General features: G+C 37.6%; 1 protein-coding gene and 1 long non-coding RNA gene across 5 annotated transcripts in view; one reads left to right on the top strand and one right to left on the bottom strand.

Annotated features, from left to right (window-relative positions):
- The window catches only part of LOC309512418 (uncharacterized protein), a 45,714-nt gene that overhangs the window by 7,862 nt on the left and 12,725 nt on the right, over positions 1–25,127 (bottom strand). For 2 of the 4 annotated variants that reach the window (XM_082187983.1, XM_082187982.1), the window contains exons 7-11: positions 5,860–6,117; positions 5,212–5,490; positions 4,748–5,038; positions 4,462–4,595; positions 4,284–4,314 (exon numbers count right to left, since the gene is read on the bottom strand). In XM_082187983.1, the coding sequence (XP_082044109.1) occupies positions 4,284–4,314; positions 4,462–4,595; positions 4,748–5,038; positions 5,212–5,490; positions 5,860–6,117 (993 nt within the window). Of the gene's footprint in view, positions 1–4,283; positions 4,324–4,461; positions 4,596–4,747; positions 5,039–5,211; positions 5,491–5,859; positions 6,118–25,127 lie in introns of all 4 variants that reach the window. The other 2 variants (XM_082187985.1, XM_082187984.1) reach the window with 2 other exon arrangements.
- On the top strand, positions 522–24,141 carry LOC309512459. Its single transcript, XR_014211039.1, has 2 exons — positions 522–746; positions 24,091–24,141. It is a non-coding gene; the product is annotated as an uncharacterized lncRNA (long non-coding RNA).

Here is a 25,127-nt window from a genome sequence, read left to right as displayed (position 1 = left end):
TCAAGCGTGAAATGTTTTACTATTACTATTTCTGCAATGTCTTAAGCATATAATGACAGCCATTCAAAAGATAAATCTGAACTTTGGCATGTCACACATTAGATTACATAACGCTTCTTCAGGCAGCATTTTTTTGAACACATGAGTGGGAATTTAAGTTTTAAGCTTACACAGTCAAACTGAAAATCTTACTCCAAAATATGTCATTATGATAAAATGATCTCCCCTTGGTTTGTGGCACAAAGTTCCATGCCCTTTGCGTCAGTCTATTGATGGCAAAGTTTTCTCTTTGAAAGTAATATGTCACATTTTGGGCACTTTGGGCATTTGTATAAGGATGCAAAAAAAAAAAAAAAAAATCTTGGACATGTGACAATATCAGATGTCTTGAAGTTGCGAGTGAGAAGAGCTTGGATAAAACATAAATCTCCTTTTGACCAGCAAGAAAAGAAAACTAATAAAGTGATATTATTCTTTAAAAAACATTTAATAACTGTTAAATATTCGTTACCTGTGTTACATTCCTTTGTGGTTTCATCGTTTAATGGTCATTTTCATAACAACCCAAATTACATCCACCCAAGTAAATGCTATTTTTTTTTATGTTTTATTATCAGCAAATAGCATGAGTAACTTCCATATTACATAAGAAGAACATACATGTTTCACAATACAATAAAAATTACAAAAAAAGAGAAAAGGAGAAGAAAAAAGAAAGAAAACAACAGAGAACATATCTATATATTGTTGAGTAAGCATAAATGAATACTTAATTGAGACTCCAAGCAGCAAGTGCTTGATGATAGATTTTAGAGAGTTTAATTTGAAGTTTTTCAATTTTATAATTGCACATTAAAATAAATTCTTTGCCACCTAAATGAGAGTAAATATACAGAGGGATTATATTCCAAACAGACCATGTTTTGAAAATATTGTCTAAGCCAGTTTATTTTAAAAGCATTGTTCAGAGAGCTAAAGTCTATAGACCACCTTTATCATATGAATTTAATATTACTGATTTCTTAGTAGTGAACTTTGCTTTTTCATTCAAATTCTTATATTCTGTCAATTAATTTACGTGTGTTTGTCAACATAAAGTGACTGAGCAGTAAATGATAAACGAGAAATGCCTTCTGGTTTAGTGAGAAGAACTCTTCCCTTGAGTGACAGATCTCTCAGAAACAAATGATTCAACCTTGCATGTCTTTTGAGGCAAAATTTGGAGGGCCACCTCTTATCATCCTATTATCAAATTATTTAACCCCCAAAAAGGTGATGCTTTCTCTTACATAAATGTTACAAATTGAGGACTCCAAGCAGTTGCCAACTGGACGCAGCTCGCATTAATTGATGATAAAGACCTGAGGCTTTGGAAAAGGGCTTAAGAGTTTCTAATGCAATATCTACTCGAGAGATATCCTTCAGAAACAAGGCAGTGTCATCGGCTAACTGACTTATCACTTTGGTATTGATTCCTTTTAATTCCCTTTAAAGGGCTTTCCAAAGGACTCGAAATCTTTATAGTCCAAAACAATCATTAGAGATCTATGTAAATTATCCAAAACCAAACGTATAATACTGAAGATGCGCCTTTTTTTCTTTTTAAAACAAATCAGTTTAAAACAAATTTCAGTCTTTTTGATAAAACCAAAGCAATTATTTTATAATCATTATTTAGCAACGTATTTGGCTGCCAACTATCAATTAAAATGGGATCTTTATTTGGTTTTGAGGGTGATAAGTCCTTGACACATCAGGGTTGGAGGAAGCAAAGCTCTTTCAAGACTCTCCATAAAAACTTTTTTAAAAAAAGGAGCTATGGTCTTCCTAAATGCTTTATGAAATTTATGTTATACCATCCATTCCTGGAGACTTATTTTTCAAATAATTTATGGCATCAATAATTTCTTCTAATTCTGAGAGGGGCTTCGTATATTAGAATCCCCTATGCTAAGATGCTTTATGTTGGGCAAGGACTCGAAAAACTCAGTAGTAGACTGTTGACAAAAATTTGAGGTGTAAAGATAACTATAAAACTCAACAAAAATTTGCAATGATTTTGGGGTCCTCAGCAATATTACCATTAATATTCAATTGCTCAATATAATTCTTTTTGGCTTGCATGCCTCTCAAATAAAAAAAAATAGGCAGAGCTCTTCTCGCCCTCTTCAAGCCATTCTTTTGTAAATTTCCTCTAATTTAAGTTTCTGCTCAGCAAGTTATGTTTTGTTCAGAAATTTCCTCTACTTTTTTAGAAGATGGAAATTTTACCTCAAATATTATCCTCACCAATTTTCCTAATTTTTGCCAGTTCACTACAATACTTAAAACATTTTTTAAAAAAATTCAAATAGCATTTTTAAATCATTTTTTATCACAGAAAAGTTCTGAGATCTGTGCGAGGATGACCGTAGTGTGTCTGTCTACAGTGCTATGTTGTTTGGGGATGGAGACTTGCATGGAGTTTCAGGGAGAGATGGAAATTCTTCCTCCACCAGTATAAATTCATCTGGATCAGTGTCTTGTGTAAGATAATCATGCAAGTTGTCTGTAATCAGATCACTGGAAGGGATCTTCAAAAAAGTTTTGGCCACCTGAGTGCTGCTGCTAGTTTAGCTAGCAGTGTTAGCATTTACGCTTTGGTTGGACTTTCCAGCCTTCTTTCCAGCACCGTACTACGGTGGCCGAGAGAGCACAACGTGCTGCAACTGAAGAAAACACATGCAAATAGAAAAAACACCCGCAAAATTAAGAAAACATCTTCATCAGTTTCACAACACATGTGTGCTCCAAACACAACCAAATACAGAAACGCGCTGCAAAAGTTCACAACACAAACAAATACAGAAACGCGCTGCAAAAGTTCACAACACAAACAAATACAGAAACGCGCTGCAAAAGTTCACAACACAAACAAATACAAAAACGCGCTGCAAAAGTTCACAACACAAACAAATACAGAAACGCGCTGCAAATGGGACAGAACACAACGGAAATGTTTCCGGGGAACCCAATAAGTGACGGACGGACGGACGGCTGGGACGTGCTTATTGCTCGTGAGCTTTACTTATGCCCTACTCTCTTAAAGGGGCAGACGGCAGAGCCCTTGAATTGGGCACTTTGGAGGGAGCGGGGCACTTGTGTGCCATTATGTTGATGAAGGGAGCAACGAAAGACAACGTAATATTTTCCTCATTATTTTCACCTGGGATGTTCCCATGACAACGCAGCGCGTGTCCATCAGCTGAATAGCTGTTCTTACCAGAAATATAGTATTATTGCTGTTAACATAACTGTTGCAAATAAATATACATTTTATACAACAAAGTTTTTAAAATATGCGTTATATCTGTGTGTGAGTGTCTCAACTTTAAAACTTGCCATCTCATATTTGGACCCTAGCTGCATTCTAACATTTCTTATGAAACTTATTTTAACATAACATGACAAAATGTGTACAATGTAACTGATGTATAGATTAATGTCTTTCCCTCTTTTTCTCTATCTTTTTTTATTTATTTTAGTCTTCAGCTCATTGTTCTTTTTAGTATTCTTATGACATTGAACATATTGTAAATACATTTTGTATATTGTATACAAAGTTGTATGTCATAAACGTGTCATCTCTGTATGTTTTGCAAAAAAAAATCATAATAATAAAAGTAGACAGCTGTAAGCACGTCCCAGCCGGGTCCGTCACTTATTGGGTTCCCCGGAAACATTTCCGTTGTGTTCTGTCCCATTTGCAGCGCGTTTCTGATTTGTTTGTGTTGTGAACTTTTGCAGCGCGTTTCTGTATTTGGTTGTGTTGTGAGTATTTGGAGCACACATGTGTTGTGAAACTGATGAAGATGTCTTCTTAATTTGCAGGTGTTTTTCTATTTGCATGTGTTTTCTTCAGTTGCAGCGCGTTGAGCTCTCTCGGCCACCGTACTTTTCCTTTTTTCAGATCCACCCATTGTTGTGTCTGACGAATCACTGTGATATAGCCATCTTTCAAAGTCTTCTTTGCAACAATGTTACAAGTCAATTTAAGTATTTGGGAATGCAGAGCTGATCAAAACACGTGGAATCAAGGAATCATCTTGGAAACTCCCCGAAATGCTCATTTTCCCATGTGTTGTCTTGATTTTTTAATTTAATGCATTACATAGACTCAATTTTCATCTTGCATGGAGGCTGAAATCAATAAAACATTCATTTGGTTCAATTTCTAGATATTTTCCCAAATTAAACTTAAAATTAACATATTGCTGACTTCATTTAAAGCAGAGTATACTCACATGGAGTAGGGGAGTATTTATTCAGTGACGTCTCAGAGTCCTGAAAAAGATGAAATAAACCAGAATAAAAAGTCACAATCACAAAACTGTATACGGTAAACATTGAAAGAGCCTCTTCTAAAGGAACATGATGTTTGGTGTCATTTTCTAATTGAGCATCAAACGTAGTGAACTGGACTGTAGAACATTTACCAGCAGCGTGTCTCTTCCTCCATTTGATGAGTGCAATTATGATGAGAACAGCCACACACATTAACACCAGCACACTGATAACTACTGACAGACTGACGGATCCTCCTGGGTCATATTTATCTGAAATTGTGGTAAAAAAAAAAAAAAATGAAAATAAATACAAAAGCTAAAGATATGTACTGAAATAGTTTTTATTATTATTAAATCTATGCTGTTGATATCAAAAAGGGCATTTTGTTTGTTTGCTTGCTGGTTTGGGCATTTTTATTTACCAAATATAATGTCCAGTTTGTTGTCCAGATTGAGATGCTTCATTGTACAGTTGAATTTATGTCCTTCACGTAGTTCTTCATCGCTGATCACTAAACTCTTCCTCATCTGGTAAGTTCCGTCTCCGTTGGGCAGAATCTGTCCTCCTGTGATCTGGTCATCATCCACAGGCTGATCATCTCTGAACAGGGTCAGGTTAATGTGACGGGGGTAAAAGCCAGTGGCCAGACAGCTGATCTGAAGCCCTTGAGCGTCTGGGAGTTTCTTCCTCATGAGTCTGACTCTGGGTTTCACTACAGAGAATAATGAGAAGTGTTACTGTTGTTATTTATTTATGGTTCTCATGTTTCATTACGCATTCAGAGGCACGCATTTTCTGTCAGTGCCGCTGTCTGGGTCATATTTGTTGATTATACTTTTTTTTCTATCTTAATTATACTGAAGATAATCAGGTTGATTATCTCACCTTTTCTCATCACATTGTTCTTTTCCAAATACAGGTACCTCTGCAAAGTTTTAATGCAAATAGGATGGTAAACATGTTCATATAGAAACTGTATTTGAAGCTTTTCTACTTGGTCCCATGATATCATCCATGGCTTTTTCAAATGGATATCGTTTTTTTCCAGGTAATAGGTGAACTCCTCCATACATTGTCCATCAAAAGCATCCCAGGAATGAACTGGACCTGGTTTATCATCATTCAACAGTTCACATCCAACAAGTCTCTGAAACACACGTACACCTTCAAATAAAAGAAAAAAAATATTTGTATTAGTCCTATACACAATATAAAATGTAGTGAACTGAAAATGAATATTCTGGACTCTATGATTACCCTCTTAAAGTCTTACATCAATTTTTTTTTTTTAATTTTGAAGGAGTAACACCGCACTCACGAACAACAAGGTGCCAGACAAAGAAAACTGAAGATCTCAAAAAATAAATAAAACTGTCTGCACACTTGAATCCTTTCAGCAAATTTAATAGCCAAGCTTTCGGTCAAACGACCATCCTCAGGGCATCAATTTTTTAAAATAAAATTAATAAAACACATAGAAAGCTACATCTGTTATTAAATTATTTGTTAATGATGATAATGTATAGTTCTCACCATCTGTGTGATTGAGGTGTTCATTAGCATAAAAATCCCGAGTTTTCATGCTACTATACATGTCTTGAAATATAACACCAGCATCACTTTTCTCCTCATCATAGTATTTTGAATCACTCTTAGTGCGATAGACAGGTTTCCATGTGGTTGAGTCATAATATCCTATTTCCAGATCATCCAACATCAGCACAACACTGAACTCAGGAAATGGTGTCTGTCCAACTATATATGTTGCCAAAGCCATCAGTGAGTGAGAACCTGTTGATACACAAGGACGAGAAATATTAGTACAGATTAGTCAAATTAGACCATAATTCAATTCAATTCAATTCAAAAACTTTAGACCATAACATATGACTATACATTTCATTTCAGACTTATCTTCCTCTGGCATTATAACTGAAGAAGAATGTTATCTTTAAGATGTGTGTGACCATCATATGGCAATAAAAGAGTGTTGGTACGTGAAAGGAGATCAAGGATAAAATATGATGAACAAGTCTCATAATGTTCCACATATGGTTGAAAACACCATCATTGGCCTAGAGAGACATTCTGAGAGTTGAGTCTATAAAAGAAGAAAAGCTGCCCTCACTCTGAGTGACTGTATGACTGCTGACCTTTTCTTGCAAGAAAATAAACCTCAAAGACAATTAGTGTAGGCCTATTTGTCTCTTATTCAGAATTGTTTGTTTATTTGCCACAACGATATACATGTGATATATTAAATCAGTACACAGTATTTATAAATTGTAAAGTTAATTAGAAAAGTTGTCATCCACATTAAAATATTTGAGAAAGTTCCTCTGTTAAGAACCTTGTACTTGATGTGGAACAGTGAAACAGAGAAGCAAAAATAGGCAGGATGAATCAAGAGAGATTTGGATGGTGGATGCAGCATTATTAACCATGCTGAAAACGGGTGAAAGAATATATAAACAATATTAACAGGCAATGTTGTAGCAGAGACCAGCTAATTTGAGTCAGAGTCCAGGACAAGTCCATAGTTGAGTTTATGACAAGACCATGATACTTTAACACTAACAATATTTTAAAAAAGCAGCAGGCAGCCATTGTGCAAAATTACAATTCACATAAAAAATATGAATATTTCTATAGGCATATTATTAATTGTTCACCAGGCAGACACATTATTATAACCTAAGATCTTCCTAAACTTCCTAATTCAATATTTCTCCTTTTCTGTATGTCACAAAAAATAAAAATAAAAATATATTCAAAATCTGAAAAACGATCCAACATTCACTGACAAATAGGAAAATTGCAACGTTAAAGGGATAGGTCACCCAAATATAAACTCTGTTTACATTTAGGCTACTCACCCTCCAAACTTGTATGAGTTTCAAAAGAAGATCTGATCATTTTAATTATATTTAATATTAATTATATTTAATATATTTAATTTTAACTATAAATAATAAATTACAATAGAATAATAAATGATACATTTGCCATCCTACTGTAAACAACTGTTAGCTAAACATCACAATTAGATAAGGGAATACAGTCAACCACATTCATGCTGACCGTAGCTATTTATACAGAGTCTATTGGTTTATATATAGACAAACACTAAAAACCATTTACTACCATTGTTTTTTTTGTTTTTTTATGAAACAAAAAGTAGTATTTACCTTATTTTTAAGATAATTTGTAAATGTGTCCGATTTCAGTTATTTTGAACTGTACAACAGCTCGTTTTGCGGTTTAATATTGCAAACTGGTAGGGGAGAGCGGGGCACAACCTAACGCTTTTTGACTTTCTCAGTTTGTGTAAATCTACTTAGGGTTCAGAGTTTTTATTTTTTCACACATTCATTTCACACATGTCACACATGTACAATTATGTGGTTTTGTTTTATTAATACAGTGTATACTTTTTTCTTGATATACCCCTAAAGAATGAAAGTGAAATGTGACAACATGCCCCATAGGTTAGGTACATTGTAACATGTGAGGGGCACATTGTAACATGACCACATGAAAGCTTAAAATGATATCTGATCTAATCTGACTAGAGATAGTCGGGCTCACCTCCACGCACGGCTTGGGCTCTGGAACCACACTCCTGGAGAGAGGATGGACTCTCTACCACTCTGGAGTTGGCCATGGTGGGAGGTGGCGGGCTGGTGTGGGTTTGCCGCCATATGTTGGTGTTCACCCCGGTGAACGAGAGGGTCGCTTCCTTGCGCCTTCGGGTAGGGGATAGGTCTCTCACTGTCGTGTGTGCCTACGGGCCGAACGGCAGTGCAGAGCACCCGGCACTCTTAGCGTCTCTGGGAGGGGTGCTGGAAAGTGCTCCGACTGGGGACTTCGTCGTTCTACTGGGGGGACTTCAACGCCCACGTGGGCAGTGATAGTGACACCTGGAGGGGCGTGATTGGGAGGAACGGCCCCCCTGATCTGAACCCGAGCGGTGTTCTGTTATTGGACTTCTGTGCTAGTTACAGCTTGTCCATAACGAACACCATGTTCAAGCATAAGGTTATCCATCAGTGCACGTGGCTCCAGGACACCCTAGGCCGGAGGTCGATGATCGACTTTGTGGTCGTTTCATCCGACCTCCGGCCATATGTCTTGGACACTCGGGTGAAGAGAGGGGCGGAGCTGTCAACTGATCACCAACTGGTGGTGAGTTGGAGCCGATAGCGGGGGAGGGAGCTGGACAGACTCGGCAGACCCAAACGTACTGTGAGGGTCTGTTGGGAACGTTTGGCCGATTCCCGTCAGAGAGATCTTCAACTCCTATCTCCGGCGGAGGTTCGACCGGATCCAGAGGGAGTCTGGAGATATTGAGTCCGAGTGGACCATGTTCTCCACCTCCATTGTCGATGCGGCCGCTCGGAGCTGTAGCCGTAAGGTCTCCATTGCCTGTCGAGGCGGCAATCCCCAAACCCGGTGGTGGACACCGGAAGTAAGGGATGCCGTCAAGCTGAAGAGTCCTTTCAGGCCTGGCTGGCTTGTGGGACTCATGAGGCAGCTGAGGGGTACCGGCAGGCATAAGCGGACTGCAGCCCGGTGGTAGTGGAGGCAAAAAATCTGGCCTGGGAGGAGTTCAGTGAGGTCATGGATAACTACCGGTTGGCCTCGAAGAGATTCTGGCAAACCATCCAGCGCATCAGGAGAGGGAAGCAGTGCCCTACCAACACTGTTTACAGTGGAGGTGGGCAGCTGTTGACCTCAGCTGGGGATATCGTCAGACGGTGGAAGGAATACTTCGAGGATCTCCTCAATCCCACCGGTTCTGTTCATCATTTTTATGGACAGAATTTCTAGGCACAGCCTGGGGCCAGAGGGTGTCAGGTTTGGGGACCACACGATTTCGTCTCTGCTTTTTGCGGATGATGTTGTCGTGTTGGCCCCATCAGACCAGGACCTTCAGCATGCACTGGGATGGTTTGCAGCCGAGTGTGAAGCGGCTGGAATGAGAATCAGCAACTCCAAATCCGAGGCCATGGTTCTCAGTCAGAAAAGGGTGGCTTGCCCACTTCAGGTAGGTGGAGAGTTCCTGCCTCAAGTGGAGGAGTTCAAGTATCTTGGGGTCTTGTTCACGAGTGAGGGCAGGATGTAACGGGAGATTGACAGACGGATCAGTGCAGCTTCTGCAGTAATGCGGTTGATGTACCATTCTGTCGTGGTGAAGAAGGAGCTGAGCCGCAAGGCGAAGCTCTCGATTTATCGGTCAATCCACATTCCTCTCACCTATACCGAAAGGACAAGATCCCTGATACAGGTGGCCGAAATGAGCTTTCTCCGCAGGGTGGCTGGGCGCTTCCATAGAGAAAATATTTTCTCAATAAAATAAAATGTATAACTTTTTCATATAAAATAATGGCATTTTTTTAATAATTAAATTTTTTTTTTTTTTGAGTTTGACAACGAACACACCGGAAAATACAGCTATACAACATAGTTCAAAACATAATAATAATTAATAATTTCTGAACATTGACTCTCAGTCTTTATTCAACTTTTTCTCAAGTTTTCTCAATAGAATTCATAAAAGTATTGAATAGAATAGCATAGTTCTAAAAGGGGCACATTGTAACACAGTATTACAACATGCCCCACCTGCACAACTGGGATTAGTGTCTTCTGCTAGTTAGCGAAGCATTAAAGAACCATATAAACTGTCAAATAACATATTGGAGAATAAAATAATATCAGATTGGAAATTTTAAATAAACACCAAATAGACGTGAAAAATTTACATAAGTCAGAAATGTACTTTTGCTATGGTTAAATAGTGATATCTTCCAAAGATTATGAATTTTGGTGCAATTATTTCTCTATATAGTGTTAATATGGCAACTAGTTGCCAACTTTGCCTTCTCCATGTTTAGCCCTCATGTTTCCCATGTGTCTTTGTCAAGTATTGTTCCCTGTAACCACTGTTTATGAGTTCTGTTCAAGTTCATGTCTTGTTTTGAGTTTCATGCCACGCCATGCCATGTTTTTGTTTCATGTTTGGTTTTGTTTATAATAAACTGCACTTGGGTTCTCATTTACACTTGCCTCCAGTGGATCACTTTACATATGGGCACCTCTTAAATCAAAGAATATTCTAAATAAATGAATACATATTACATGATTTTTACATGACATAACTCTCCCTCCCTTTTAATTTACCTACTTATTATTTTATGTATTATTATTGTTAGTATTATTAGTTGTTTAAATAATATTACTTGAATTCCATATTAGGAATTGTGTAATTATAAGAGTTTGATATAAATATGAGGTTTTTTTTCATCTTTTTTTTCCTTTTTATGTTGTATGTTAAATTGTCTAACTATGTACTTATTGATTATTTTTCTAATTGTGTGTTTTTTGATGTGTCGGACGTGGTGGGTATTGTCACAAAAGGGTAAAAAAGAAAGGAAAACAAAGTAGAAGGAAAAATAAGGAACAATTATTGGGGAAAATATTGTGTCTTTAAATAAAATGTCCAATTGTATATTTATGTTTAAATTGAAAGACATAATAAAGTATATTAAATATATATTGTAATGGGGTAAATCAAATGTAGGCTATACAATTACTAAGCTCAGATTCATCTTATCAGTTAAAATTTAGTCTATGCTTTTTTTTTTTTTTTTTTTTTTGTGATTTTAAGTTCTGCTTTAAAAAGCTTTTTTTTTAGATTGTAATGTTCTAATGTTCTTTTAATAACCATAAAATGTACTACAGCTGCCAAACAAAACCAGAGAGAAATGTATTCATATATTTTAAAACAATCAAGTTAAATCGTGAGCACAAAACATTCAGCCAGTAAGAAAAGAAAACCTGTAGGATATATGTATATGTACAGTATATGTATATGTGTATAGGCTACAATGATAAATGATACAAGACCTACAAACGTGTTCAATTATATTGTATAATATCAATTGTTTATGTTAATATATAGCGTTAAAAAAAAATATATATATATATATACACACACACACACAGCGTTAACATAAACATTTCATATACAACATAATTGAACACGTTTGTAGGTCTATATTGTATCATTTATCATTGTAGCCTTATTTAAGTCGATTTTCTGTATTTATGTTTTGACTGATAGTGGTTAATAAAGTCAAATAATGGTATGCGAGAGAGTCAGTGGTAATATCATTGTGTTAGACAGCATGTGTGGTAGTATTTGAAACAAGGGTGTTACAACTAGCCCCGCGTTAGTTTGAGCCCCGCTCTCCCCCTATTTCTTACCATATTATGTCGTAATTATAGTTTGTAGGACAAATAGTTTTACTATTCTCACACACATTAATAGAAAAAAGCTTACTTCCACGTTGCAAAATAAGGTGATAGGAAAGCATTAAATTAACTTACCTGCATTGACAACTGTCAAGCATGACAGCATATACACAATCTTGAGCATTCTTTAAATTAACGAATCCAGGTGTTATGGATAATCTCTGTAAAAAAAAAATGCGTGCACGCGCTTGTCCCTTCTTAACACGATTCCAAGTCAATGCAAAATCGGTCTTCAGAAAAAAGACTATATAACTTAGCTGCTTAGTTAAAAGACAGTGAAATTTTCTTCCTCAAGACGTGTTAACCCTCTTTCGTTTTATTTTTAATTTCACTTCTGTGTGGGTGGTAGGCTAGCCTACCGGATGCGCATGATTTTGCTGTAATATTGTGAATATGATTTATGAACCCAGTGTCATACTCATAGGCCTATATCTCGCGTGGGTTGTGCTTGGGTCGGAGTGTTGACGAATGGCGATAAATCGCAATGCGGACATTGAATCCTATAGCCTACAAGAGACTTTTTGGTAATGCCTACTTTTTTAAGACTGGAAAAACTGGAAGAACTGGAAGAGAGAACTACTCTCTGAGAGAACAAAGGAAATTAGATTTGAACTCACCATTTGAGATGCAAAGTCTCACCTCAGAAGTTAGAACACATCTCTCCCCCTCTTCCCTACTCCCCCTCTTTCATGCTGAGACCATTATGTAATTCACCCATTTGGGACTCCACTCACCCTCCATTAATAACATCACTTTTCTCTGTCACTGTTTGAATAAATGTCTGTGTGTCTTCTTATTTTAGTTTGTGTGTATTAGAGTAGTTCAATAAAGTCTTGGTTGATTTTACACACAAGGGTCAATGACGTGACGCCTACATTTTCTGTCCGATTGCATTTTTTTCAGGCAAAAACGGGTTTAAATGCATAAAAAGATACTGTATATTTGTAGTAGCTCTCCCATGTATGTAGCCTACTCACTTTAACTCATCAAAAACCTTTACTTTTTTTTTTTTTTTTTTTGTTGTTATTTAAAGTGTCAAAACATCATGTGGTGCGACCGTCCGGCCATAACTTCTGTTTTGAAAAAGTCTTTGAAATTACTCGGAATTTATTCAAATTTATTTTCTGCACTATTTGGCATGATTTCCAAAATGTTTTGTAATCCTTTAAAAAAATTCAAAGCATTTGTATTTATATTTCCATCATAATATACAAACAAACTTTGTCCGATGATGTCCATTTTATGAAGTATCATGTGGTGCGACCATCAAGGAACAACCATTTTGGGACTTTTATGTTGAAAACTATTCAAACACAGGAAGTTACATCATATACCAATTTACCAAGGACCCATGGAAGCAGCAAGCAGGTTTGTAATTCTCTCAAATTGGAAAAAAAAATAAAACCTCTGTAATGGTTGGTATGTAGTTGCCACATTTGTATGTCATGGTATGACCTCAAAACAAATTAATATTAAAGTTATTTCTACAAATATATATTTTTATTATAAATTTCATAGTGACCTTTTTTGGGAAGCTAGCTTTTTTTGTTTAGGTGGCCAATTCTGTGCCTGTACATTTTGACTGAATTTGAAAATATCATGTGGTGCGACCACATGATCCTTCAGAAATCATTCTAATATTTAAATGACCACAAAACCACTCAATGGGTCAATGTCACATGGGTAAATTTTTTGAAATTGAGATGTATACATCATATGAAAGCTGAATAAATAAGCTTTCCATTAATGTATGATTTGTTAAGATTACATACAGATTTGTTAAGATACAACTGAAAATCGGGAATCTGAGGGTGCTGCAAAATCGAAACATTGAGAAAATCGCCTTTAAAGTTGTCCATTTATGTTTGCGATATTGCTATATTCACTCACAAAAATAAATGTTTTATAAATTTACGGTAGGACATTTACAAAATATGAAATATCTTTATAATATATATTATATATAATATATATAAAAATATATCTTTATTTAATATCCTAATGATTTTTGGAATAAAAGAAAATTTATAATTTTGACCCATACAATGTATTGTTGGCTATTGCCACAAATAAACCTGTGTGACTTGTGACTGTTTTTGTGATCCAGGGTCACTAATGATTTGCTGCTCAAGAAACATTTCTGATTATTATCAATAATCATATTTTTTTATCAGGATTATATGATGAATAGAAAGTTCAGAAGAACAGCATTTATTTGAAATAGAATCTTTCATAACATTATAGCCTAAATATCTTTACTGTCACTTTTTATTAACTGAATGTGTCCTTGATTAATAAAACTATTATTTACTTAAAAAAAAAACTATTGACCCCAAATGTTACCTGTATACAATACTTTTATGAAATAATTTATATCTATAACATTATTATTTGTTAGAAATAAATTCTAAGTCAAGTTAAATTAAATGGTGCACTTGTGTTTGTGATGTGATTTTTATATAAAAAAAATTTTTATACAATGTTTATGTTCAGGAAAATTCTGTGAAATTTGTATAAAATCTGGTTTACATTTTTTTGTATAAAATGTATTGTTCATTGATCTCTTTAAATAGATTTTTAACTATATAAGGTCTTCGTGTCATTTGGAGCGACCACTTAAAGCAATCACTGTATTAAATTTAAAATAAAATATCTTATTTCTGTGGCTGAAATATGAATCACTGATAGAGTATGCTTTAGTAAATGATTTTTTTTATTTTTTATTATGTGATTTACAGGAAAAATAAGTCTGTTAACTAGATTTAAGAAGGCAACTCAGAAATTATAGAACAAAAAATGAGATCATTATTTACAAAAACTCAAAAGAAATGCAAATACTTGGTTTCTAAACACTTTAATTACTAAGAACTTGTAAAAAAAAATGTTTAAGCATGTTAAGGAAATTTATTCATTTTAAGATAAATCACGGTCGCACCAGCACCACATGACATTTTTTAAGGCTACGGACAATTCATCTAGAAAAACACTAAAATCACTTAAATTAATTTTTAGGTGTACACAACATCCTTAATGTTTGAACAATTGCAACAGGTATTTGAATTTTTTTTGTATTTTAAAATTGGCCTGTCGAAAATCCTTATACGTCATTGACCCACAAGCGTCTTGTGCTGTGTGATTACAAGTTACTGCCTTAAACTGTAGATTTTGTTACCTTGCTCATAATCAGTTATCATAATTTTATGATATTATTACCGTAGGCCACGGGATAGGATATTCTGGATATTTTGTCCAGAATTGATAAAATACCCTAATCTCAATTTATCGGTGGACAAATAGTTGATAAAGTGTTAAATATTAATTCGGAATAATTTGCATATTAATCTGGTTCTTATTCACTGTAATTCAATCCCCTTTGAGTTATATTGATCTTAATTCTCTTTAAGATCGCTACTTCCCGCTTGAGCTGGGGAAATGTTTATGGCAGTGTGAACAGTGCTTGTGTGCAGGGGTGTGTACATGACAGTAGACACGTGCGCTACATTTATGCAACTTCCAGCATGGGCTGGGGAAATGCTTGAGACTGTGGGAACAGTGCTTATGTGTAGGGGTGCAGACATTGTGGTGGGCACGTGACCTACTGGTGACACAGACAGAAAAGGGCTCTTTTCGTGCTTTGTGTGTGTCGCCGTTAAAACGGCGTTTGTTTGCAGGTGAGCGTGTTTTGTAACCGGCCCATTGACTGCAATATAGGCAGTTCCAGCCGCCTGTGAGGAGGGGACTGGAGAATGTTTGATAAACTTTAGGAAGAACCGTCCGGCCTTGGCGGGACTCAAACTCTCCCTTTTTCTTCTTCCGTGGCTAGGAAGTCTTGCGAGGCTCGGGGTCCAACGAAATCTTGGGTCGGGGTCCCCGCCTCTCGGGGAACTGTCGGCGTGTGGCGGAGCGGGAGCGGTGGCGGGCTTCAGTCGCTGGCTGGGGCTGAGTGACCGTCGGTGCCGCTTTCACATGCGGAGGCGGCGGCGCCTTCTTCTGGCGGCTCGAGGCGGAGCCAGAGCGCTTAGGCAGAAAGTGGCGCATAGCCTACGACGCCTTCTGAGCTTCGGTGAAGCGCTCGGCAAACCCTTTAACGGCTGGACCAAACAGCCCACTCGGGGAGATAGGCGCGTTGAAAAAAGCTGTCTTATCTGCGTCCTTCATGTCCGTGAGCGTGAGCCACAGGTGCCGCTCGAGAACAGTCAGGTTCGCCATGCTGCGGCCGATGGACTGGGCTGTTGACTTCGTGGCTTGCAGGGCCAGGTCAGTGGTGCTGCGTAGGTCCTTAAAAGCCTCCGGTTCAGGTCCAGACTTCTCCAGAAAGTGGAGAAGCTTGGCCTGAAACACTTGGAGGACAGCCATAGTGTGAAGCGTCGATGCAGCTTGGCCGGCGGCGGTGTATGCGCGACCGGCGAGAGCTGAAGTAGTGCGCCAGGGCTTCGACGGATGAGAAGCTTTGGCTTTCCATCCGGCAGCAGTGGGCGGGCAGAGGTGGGCGGCCACGGCCTCTTCGAGGGGAGGAATCGCCTCGTATCCTTTATCCTTCGCGCCGTCCACGGAGGAGAGTGTCGAGGAAAAGGAATGTTTCAGGCGAGCTGAGTGTGGCGCCTTCCACGACTTAGTGAGCTCGTCGTGTACTTCCGGGAAAAATGGGGCGGGTCTCTGCTCAGGGGCCTGCCGGCGCCCTTGCAGGAACCACTCATCTAACCTGGTTCTTCCGGGGAAGACCAATCGATCCTGAGGTCTTCGACGGCCTTGGAGAGAACACGAATGGTCTCAGAGTCCAAGTTCGCCCTTGTGCTGGCTTGGGTCGTTGGTACGGGGTCTGAAGCGGAGCCCGTCCAGTCGTAAGATGCAGCAAAAGAAAGGCTGTCAGCTTTGTCCTCCTCGTCGTCCGACGCTCCGAAGGAGACGAGACCTGCCGCTCGCAAAGAGGGGCGCTGGTCCACCTGCGTGAACTGAACTGGCGAGGGGGAATCATCCAGAAAGAGCAAAGCACGCGGGGACTTTGCCGGCGTGAAATCACTAGTCTCTGTCCGCTCAGGCATCCTTTGTGAACGGCGCTTTTTCTTGCGCGGCTCGAGCAAAGGGCGAGAGAGAGCGGAAGTGGAGGGATCATCCTCGGTGAAGACGGCAAGGCGAGCCCGCAGAGTGGGGAGATCCATCTTGTCGCACTCAGGGCAGCTGCCCTTGGTGAGTGCAGCTTCTGCGTGGTCCCGGCCCAGGCAGGAAGCGCAGAGGATGTGGCGATCTCCACCGAGGAGAGGGCCTCTGCACGAGGCGCAGTTGGTGCGAGGCATTTGAAACAACGCCCGCATGAAATTTCTCTTTTAGAAAGTGTCGCGGCAGCGAACACAGTAAAAAGGATACGGCGCGCCGGATGGCACAGCAGAACAGCGGGCTGAAGGTGGCGAAGGAAGCCGGCGTCCTCAGATCTGCGAAGCAGGGGCTTGTTCCGCTGGGTTGCTCGTCGACGGCGGCGAAAGGCTTGTAATCCAGAGAATCAGCGAAGTGGAAGTTCGCTGAAGGAGATTAAATCTAGACTTTGACGGCCCGATGGGCTGAATTTATAGCCTCTGGTCACGCCCATCCTGGCGGGCTCTGACGCGTCAGGGCGCAAATTGCCCTGATTGGACTACGCGTCTGAGCCACCCCGTCATAGGTTCATGCAGTTGCCGCAGCACAGCCAATGACCGCTCTTACCGCTCATCTGTGTATGCTGTGCAGCTGCACTGCGTTTCAAAAATGTTGGCTTTAATATTCTCGAGAAAAGGAGTTTTCCCATAGCTTAAGCTACTTACGCAATAGGAGAGACCTCTCGAAAGGTAACCAGGTTTTCATCAACACTTGCCTCAGAAGAGGCTGGCCAAACAAGAAAGTTCTTCAGCAGCGAAGAACTGTGGCAACTAATGAAACAGCAACCAGTGGAAGATTGATTGATTGATTGATTGATTGATTGATTGATTGATTGATTGATTGATTGATTGATTGATTGATTTATATTTTTAAAACAGGAAAAGATTAAGGACAATTGGGCCTGGCTCAGTATAAAACTGATTTTCAGCAGGTTCCTGCTCTGCAGAACATAAAACCCACATACACAACAAAGCTCACGCACTAGACAGCTAGAGACAACAACAAACACACAAACCAAGATATTGGGCAACAGGAGGGGCTATAAAGCCGTCTCAATGGTCACAGACATACCTGTCCATTAAATGGCGAGCAAATGTTATTTTAAATAGTCTTCTTGATGTGATAGTTCTGATGTGCTGTGGGATCTCATTCCAGGTTTTAGTGAGCACATAAAAAAAAGATCTCTGTCCTTAACAGTTTCTATAAGCCGGTAAAGGCAAAAGTCCATTTGTAAAAGATCTCGTAGTACGCTCAGACCTTGAGCTAAGTTTCGGAACCAATTCGGTTAGAGCAGTTACAGTGTGTCCATTTGAGATTTGATAAAACAGGTTTATCCCATGGCTTATTTTATAGTTCTGGAATGTCAAGGCATTACACAAAGATAGTGCAGTACAGTGGTGAGTCCAGCCTGGAAGCCTGACATGGATCTTATGAGCTCTATTATAAAGTCTTATTACTGGTTCAATAATCTCATTTGTTGTTAGTGACCAAACAGGTAAACAATACGACAAAGTGGACAGAATGATGGCATGAAGAAAGGTTTTTGAAACAGAAAGCAACAAGTATGGTCTAATTTTGCTATAAACATATAACTTTTGGTTTAACTTTCTGGTTAGGGTTTGAACATGTTCTTGATAAGTAAGATGTGAGTCAAGATAGACTCCCAAATACTTATATGCTGATACAATTGAAAGCGTTTGATTAGAAAAAGTGATAGGGTTGGATATGGATAGCTGTCTCCTAGATTAATAAAAATACATGCATTGTGTTTTCTTGACATTAAGTGTTAAATGATTATCTTGTAGCCAGTTATGTAAATGTTGCAGATCTGTGTTAAGTTTGTAATTGATTGTGTCGATATTAGAACCAGAAAGAAAAATAACAGTGTCATCAGCATATAGCAAAGAACTAGAAAAATTCAAAACACAAGGAAGATCATTAATATACATAAGGAAAAGTAAAGGACCTAAAATACTGCCCTGTGGAACTCCCATAGAACACACTCGTGGCTGTGATGTTACTGTGCCGATTCTTACAGTCTGAGATCTGTCACTTAAATATGATGTAAACATATCTATTGCGGAAGATGACAAATGAAAAGAAAGAAGTTTGTTTAACAGAATTTGATAATTGACTGTATATCGAAAGCTTTCTGAAAATCGATATATATAACTCCAGTAATCTGACCCTTGTTTAGAGACGCACGTATTTGCTCAGTGAGAAGCAGCAAAGCCGACATAGTTGACCGCAAGGGTCGAAAGCCATGCTGGCAATCACTGAGCAGGTTATTATTTTCAAGGTGGTTAATTAGTTGATTATATAATATTTTTTCAAGCAACTTGGAAATGGTTGGGAGAATTGCAATTGGACGGTAGTTGGAAATATTAGTTGGATCATCAGATTTAAACATCGGGGTGATCTGGGCCGTTTTCCACATGGCAGGAAATACTGATTGTCTAATACACAGATTAACTAAATGATGAAAAAGTGGTATAAGAGTACTGGCATGAGTTTTAAGAAAAGTCATGTTTAAATTATTTATATCACAAGCATGAGAAGCATTCAGAGAACACAAGATATTAGTTATATCATTTTGTACGATTTCAGAAAAAGAGAATTGCTGAGATAATGCTGGTACTGATGTGAGAAACAGAGGAATAGTAAATTTAGAGGATAATTCTTGTACAGATGCAATAAAATACTCATTAAAAGAATTAGCAATTTTATCATGATCAGTAAGAAGAGTACCATTTATGGATATTTGTAAACTATTATTATTTTTAATTTTATTTTCACCAGTTATTGATTTCAATGTTCGCCATAATGTTCTTGGGTTGGAAACTGTTCGACTAATTTGATTTTCATAATAAGACTGTTTTGCTTTGTATAATTCAAAATTACACTTATTTCTAAACTGTGTGAAAATAAGCTTAGCTTCAGGTGTTTTTAATAATCTGTAGGCTTTCAAAGAAGAGGCCTTCTTTTTTAGGAGCTGTAAAATATCAGGAGTTACCCAAGGTACTGTATTTTGTCTAATATGTATTTTACAGGTAGTTTTTGACGTATTGTCTCCACTCTCCTATGGAAATTTGACAGAACATGATCGGGATTTTGCAAAAACATCTCGTTACTCCAATCAGTATCAGCAAATTCAGCATTAAACTGAGACAATTTTGAATTTGGTACTTTTTTAATGTAATTATTTTTATGACATTTTGACTGTTTAAAACATTTCCTAATGACATATATGAGTGAATGATCTGAAACTGCTGTGTTTATCACTCCTGATATGCCATACTTGGAGGGTTGATTAGTGAAAATAAGGTCCAAAATAGAATTTCGTGTTTTACCAAATCTGGTGGGATCTTTAATTAATTGATGAAGACCATATTTTATGGCAGTTGTTTTCAGAAGTTTAGATGAGTTATCAATCCAATTAAAATTTATGTCACCAAGAATAACAAGCTCATTAGTTTTAACCGATTTTATTAAGTCCGAGAACTGCAAAAAATATGCAGTTGGACTGACATTTGGAGGCTTGTATGTGACAATAATAGTAACTGAAAATTGATTTGTAAAATGAATAACCAATTGAAGTGACTCTGATACTGTTGATAGTTTTACTATAGAATGTGCATATTTTTTATTTACATAAAGAGCAACACCACCACCAGTTCTATCGGTCCTGTCTTTGCGATATAATAAATAGTTTTCAATCGCAAGAAATGAATCTGATATAACAGGAGTCAGCCATGATTCAGATATTGCCATAACATGAGCCTTTGTTTGAGTAAGCATGATTTTAAATTCATCCAGTTTGGGAACAAGGCTTCTCATATTTAGATGGCAAACTTTGAAACCTCTGATTCTACCAAGTTGGCATAAAGTAACTGGATTTTTCCTTAGACACAATGGTATTTTTTGTGCTCTAACAGATTTAGAATTAAAGCCTGGGATAACAGGAGAAGAATTAAATAGCTGAGGTGTAACAAGAGGAGAATTAAATAGCAACTGAGGTGTAATCGATGTGCCTACAGGTTGTTGAAAGCACTGCGGTTGAGATAAATCCATGTGTGGGACACCTGAATGTAAGCCCATGCCCAGAGTGTTATTTAAAACATGAGTATAAAATCCCAGGAAATATAAAAAAGCGGACATAAAGGCATTTTTGCCCGGACCAGGGTTAAGTTCAATATTTCCGATAAATAAAAGAACAGAGAGTAAGAGTCTTAATGAGGACTTTTGGCGCTTATCTGCAGTAGCGTCTCTCATGCCCATAGGTTTAAACTTAAAGCTTAAAGATGACATCCTCCAAAGATGCTGGAGGTGGATTGGACAGCAGGAATGACTGGCTCAGGACAGAGATGTCTGGAGAGAGATTGTTTAGGGGACACGCTAAGACTTTGTCAGCTCTTCATGCACCTTTGGGGAAAAAAAGGGGTCTAACCCCAGCTCCTCGACTGCCTTGGAGAGGACTCAGATGAGCTCGGAGTGTAGCCTGGGCCGGGAATCATCTTGCTTGTTTGGTCCAGGGTTGCGGAATCCTTAGTGGGGTTTCGACCACTCCTCTAAATCTGAAGCAGCCAGGGATATAGGATCATTGCTGTCATCTTCCTCGGACCCTCCAAATGAGACCAAGCCACTTGCACCGGAAGAGGGACACTGATCTTTGCTGGTGAAAAGCACAGGGGAATCCTCTCGCTGTGGAGAGAGTGAGGCATGCAGGATCTGGGCCGACGTGAGCTCACCGAGTCCCGTTTGCTCACTCAGCGGCTGCTTATGGCAAATGGACTTGCCCACTTGGGCACACGATACGCCATTGGTCTGTGCAGTTGTGCAAGACAAAAAAAAGAAGAAAAACAAACAAAATTAAAAACAAACAAACAAAACATAAATAAATTAATAAATTATATATATATATATTATGAATTAAGTAAATTTTTACAGTGTACACTCAATGTTACTCCTTTCTGATGGCAGTGCATGGAAACTTTTTCTGGCCTTCATTGTTTCAACAGTGTTTAATATCAGGGTCAAATGTGTACTTCTACAATGTTCTTTGATCTATATCATGCATTGTTAGGCTATAAGCAGCCCCTCAAAGTTCATTTGGCGCATTCTCAGCAGGGAAGACAGTGTTCTTTCTCTTAGATACAACATTTTATTGCCTGTTTTATCTGTTCTTTCGTTTGTTACTTTTTACTTTCACTTTTGCAGACCGCATGTCATTGGATTGGTTCAGATGCCTGCCAATCCTTGGTGCTAGTGACCCAAAATGGACATTGGAAAACAATGGATAATAGTATCTTATACTATTCTTATTTGCAAAATTGGATAAAACAAAAAACAAAAACAAAGTATGTCTTGGTTTGAAAACACATTGTAGGCACAGAGACTTTTGATAAAAGTAAATAAAATTGACATTGCTGGTAAGTTTAATAATTGGGTAATTTTTTTTTATATAGGCCTATATATTTTTAAGTTTAATGCAGAGTAAAATGATTTATAGAAGCCTGTTTCAATGTCTGTTTAAATGTTTAATTTATGTCCAAATGTGACACGTGTTAGGTCTATAAGTACACTTTATAACTACAGACAGGTATTGAATTCACTTGCATCAATCATTGCGCTGTTTAGCAGCGATTTTAGACAGTTTGAGTGTTTTGCTCACAACTTAACCAGGGCACAGCAGTGTGCACCACAAGAATCCGCAAGAAGAGAGAAACAAAACGAAAGAGAATTAGGCATTAAACAAAAAGAGGCAGATGAAAAAATTTAAAAAGAAAGGTGATGCCGGTAATACCAAAATTTAGGTTTGGACTTACCTGTGCGATTTTAAATAAAATGTTCAGTCTTTCATGAATGTATCACCAGCATCATTGTCATCATTTGAATTATTTTGACTGCATGCGGTGGACAGCTTAACCTGACCTAATAATCACCTAACATCAGCACAACAGTGAACTCATGAAACTGTGTCTGTTCAGCAATTTACAGTCAAACCAAAATGTATTCAGGCACCTTCAACATTTCTCACATTATCACAGTTTATTCATTATGCTTTAGAAAATGGTAAATAAAATATGACAAAAACTCAGTTGATATTTCACTGGTTTTGGCCATCCTTCTGTTAGACTGTCTCACAAATTAATTAGTTTGAATAGCTGCCAGATGTTAAATTTAAGTACAAAATTAGATAATGCCAATAGTCAACCAATTAAATGCTTAATTGTGTGTGGTGTAAAAAGGATGGACTAGCAATTAAAGAAAAACACTTAAGCAAAACATGGTCATGTCAAAGTGTCTGAATACATTTTACTGGTGGTCCACTATATGAGAATTTTTGGGTATAATATGTCAGTTTACTTTATTTTGATATCCTCACATGGATATACATATACATAAATGAACTATAGTGTCCTGCACCCAGTAAATATATATATATATATATGGTGTCTGAATATTTTTGGGATTGACTGTATGTGGTGAAAACCATTAGTGAGTGAGAACCTGATATTCTGCTTTTCTGGCACTGGAACAATAACAACTGCTTTAAAACATGGGACTCTGCATTCTCTTATCGACCAGTTGAAATTTGTTCAAGCGTGAAATGTTTTACTTTTACTATTTCTGCAATGCCTTCAGCATATAATGCTATGCCATTCTGAATTCAGCCATTCAAAAGATAAATCTGAACTTTGGCATGTCACACATTATTCACATAACGCTTCTTCAGGCTGCATTTTTTTAACACATGAGTGGGAATTTAAGTTTTAAGCTTACACGGTCAAACTGAAAATCTTACGCCAAAATATGTCATTATAACAAAATGAACTTCCCTTGGTTTGTGGCACAAATTTCCATGTCCTTTGCGTAAGTCTATAGATGGCAAAAGTTTCTCTTTGAAAGTAATGTCACATTATGGGCACTTTTTTTTTTCTTGGACATGTGACAATATCAGATGCCTTGAAGTTGCGAGTGAGAAGAGCTTGGATAAAACATAAATCTCCTTTTGACCAGCAAGAAAAGAAAACTAATAAAGTGATTCTTTAAAAACATTTCATAACTGTTAAACATTCGTTACATGTTACATTCCTTTGTGGCTTCATCGTTTAATGGTAATTTTCATAACAACCCAAATTACATCCACCAAGCAAATGCTATTTTTTTATGCTTTATCAGCAAATAGCATGAGTAACTTCCATGTTACATAAGAAGAACATACATGTTTCACAATACAATAAAAATTACAAAAAAAGAGATAAGGAAAAGAAAAAAGAAAGAAAACAACAGAGAACATATCTATATATTGTTGAGTAAGCATAAATTAATACTTAATTGAGAGTCCAAGCAGCAAGTGCTTGATGATAGATTTTAGAGAGTTTAATTTGAAGTTTTTCAATTTTATAATTGCACATTAAAAGAAATTCTTTGCCACCTAAATGAGAGTAAATATACAGAGGGATTAGATTCCAAACAGACCATGGGTTTTGAAAATATTGTCTAAGCCAGTTTATTTTAAAAGCATTGTTCAGAGAGCTGAAGTCTATAGACCACCTTTATCATATGAATTTAATATTACTGATTTCTTAGTAGTGAACTTTGTTTTTTCATTCAAATTCACATATTCTGTCAATTAATTTACGTGTGTTTGTCAACATAAAGTGACTGAGCAGTAAAATGATAAGCGAGAAATGCCTTCTGGTTTAGTGAGAAGAACTCTTCCCTTGAGTGACAGATCTCTCAGAAACAAATGATTCAACCTTGCATGTCTTTTGAGGCAAAAATTGGAGGGCCACCTCTTATCATCTTATTATCAAATTATTTTAACCCCCAAAAAGGTGATGCTTTCTCTTACATAACTGTTACAAATTGAGGACTCCAAGCAGTTGCCAACTGGACGCAGCTCGCATTAATTGATATTAAGATAAAGACCTGAGGCTTTGGAAAAGGGCTTAAGAGTTTCTAATGCAATAGCTACTCGAGAGACATCCTTCAGAAACAAGGCAGTGTCATCGGCTAACTGACTTATCATTTTGGTATTGATTCCTTTTAATTCCCTTTAAAGGGCTTTCCAAAGGACTCGAAATCTTTATAGTCCAAAACAATCATTAGAGATCTATGTAAATTATCCAAAACCAAACGTATAATATAGCTGCAAGCAGCAATACGGGGCCAAGCCCTGCAAGGCAGAGCAGGCAAAAGCCGCTGTAGCGCAATGCGGAGCCAGAAGAGCAAAACATCAGAAATTTAATGTACATCAAGCACAGCAAGTTCTGTAAGCACATCAATTACAGCAGCACAGCAAGCATTAACAGCAGTGCGGAGCCAGAAGAACAAAAAGAGCCGAAACT

This window comes from Leuciscus leuciscus, assembly GCF_965113295.1.
Source record: "Leuciscus leuciscus genome assembly, chromosome: 13".
NCBI classification, from domain to species: domain Eukaryota; kingdom Metazoa; phylum Chordata; class Actinopteri; order Cypriniformes; family Leuciscidae; genus Leuciscus; species Leuciscus leuciscus.
Note: the sequence above shows the minus strand (reverse complement) of the source record. Positions and strands in the feature narration are given on the sequence as shown.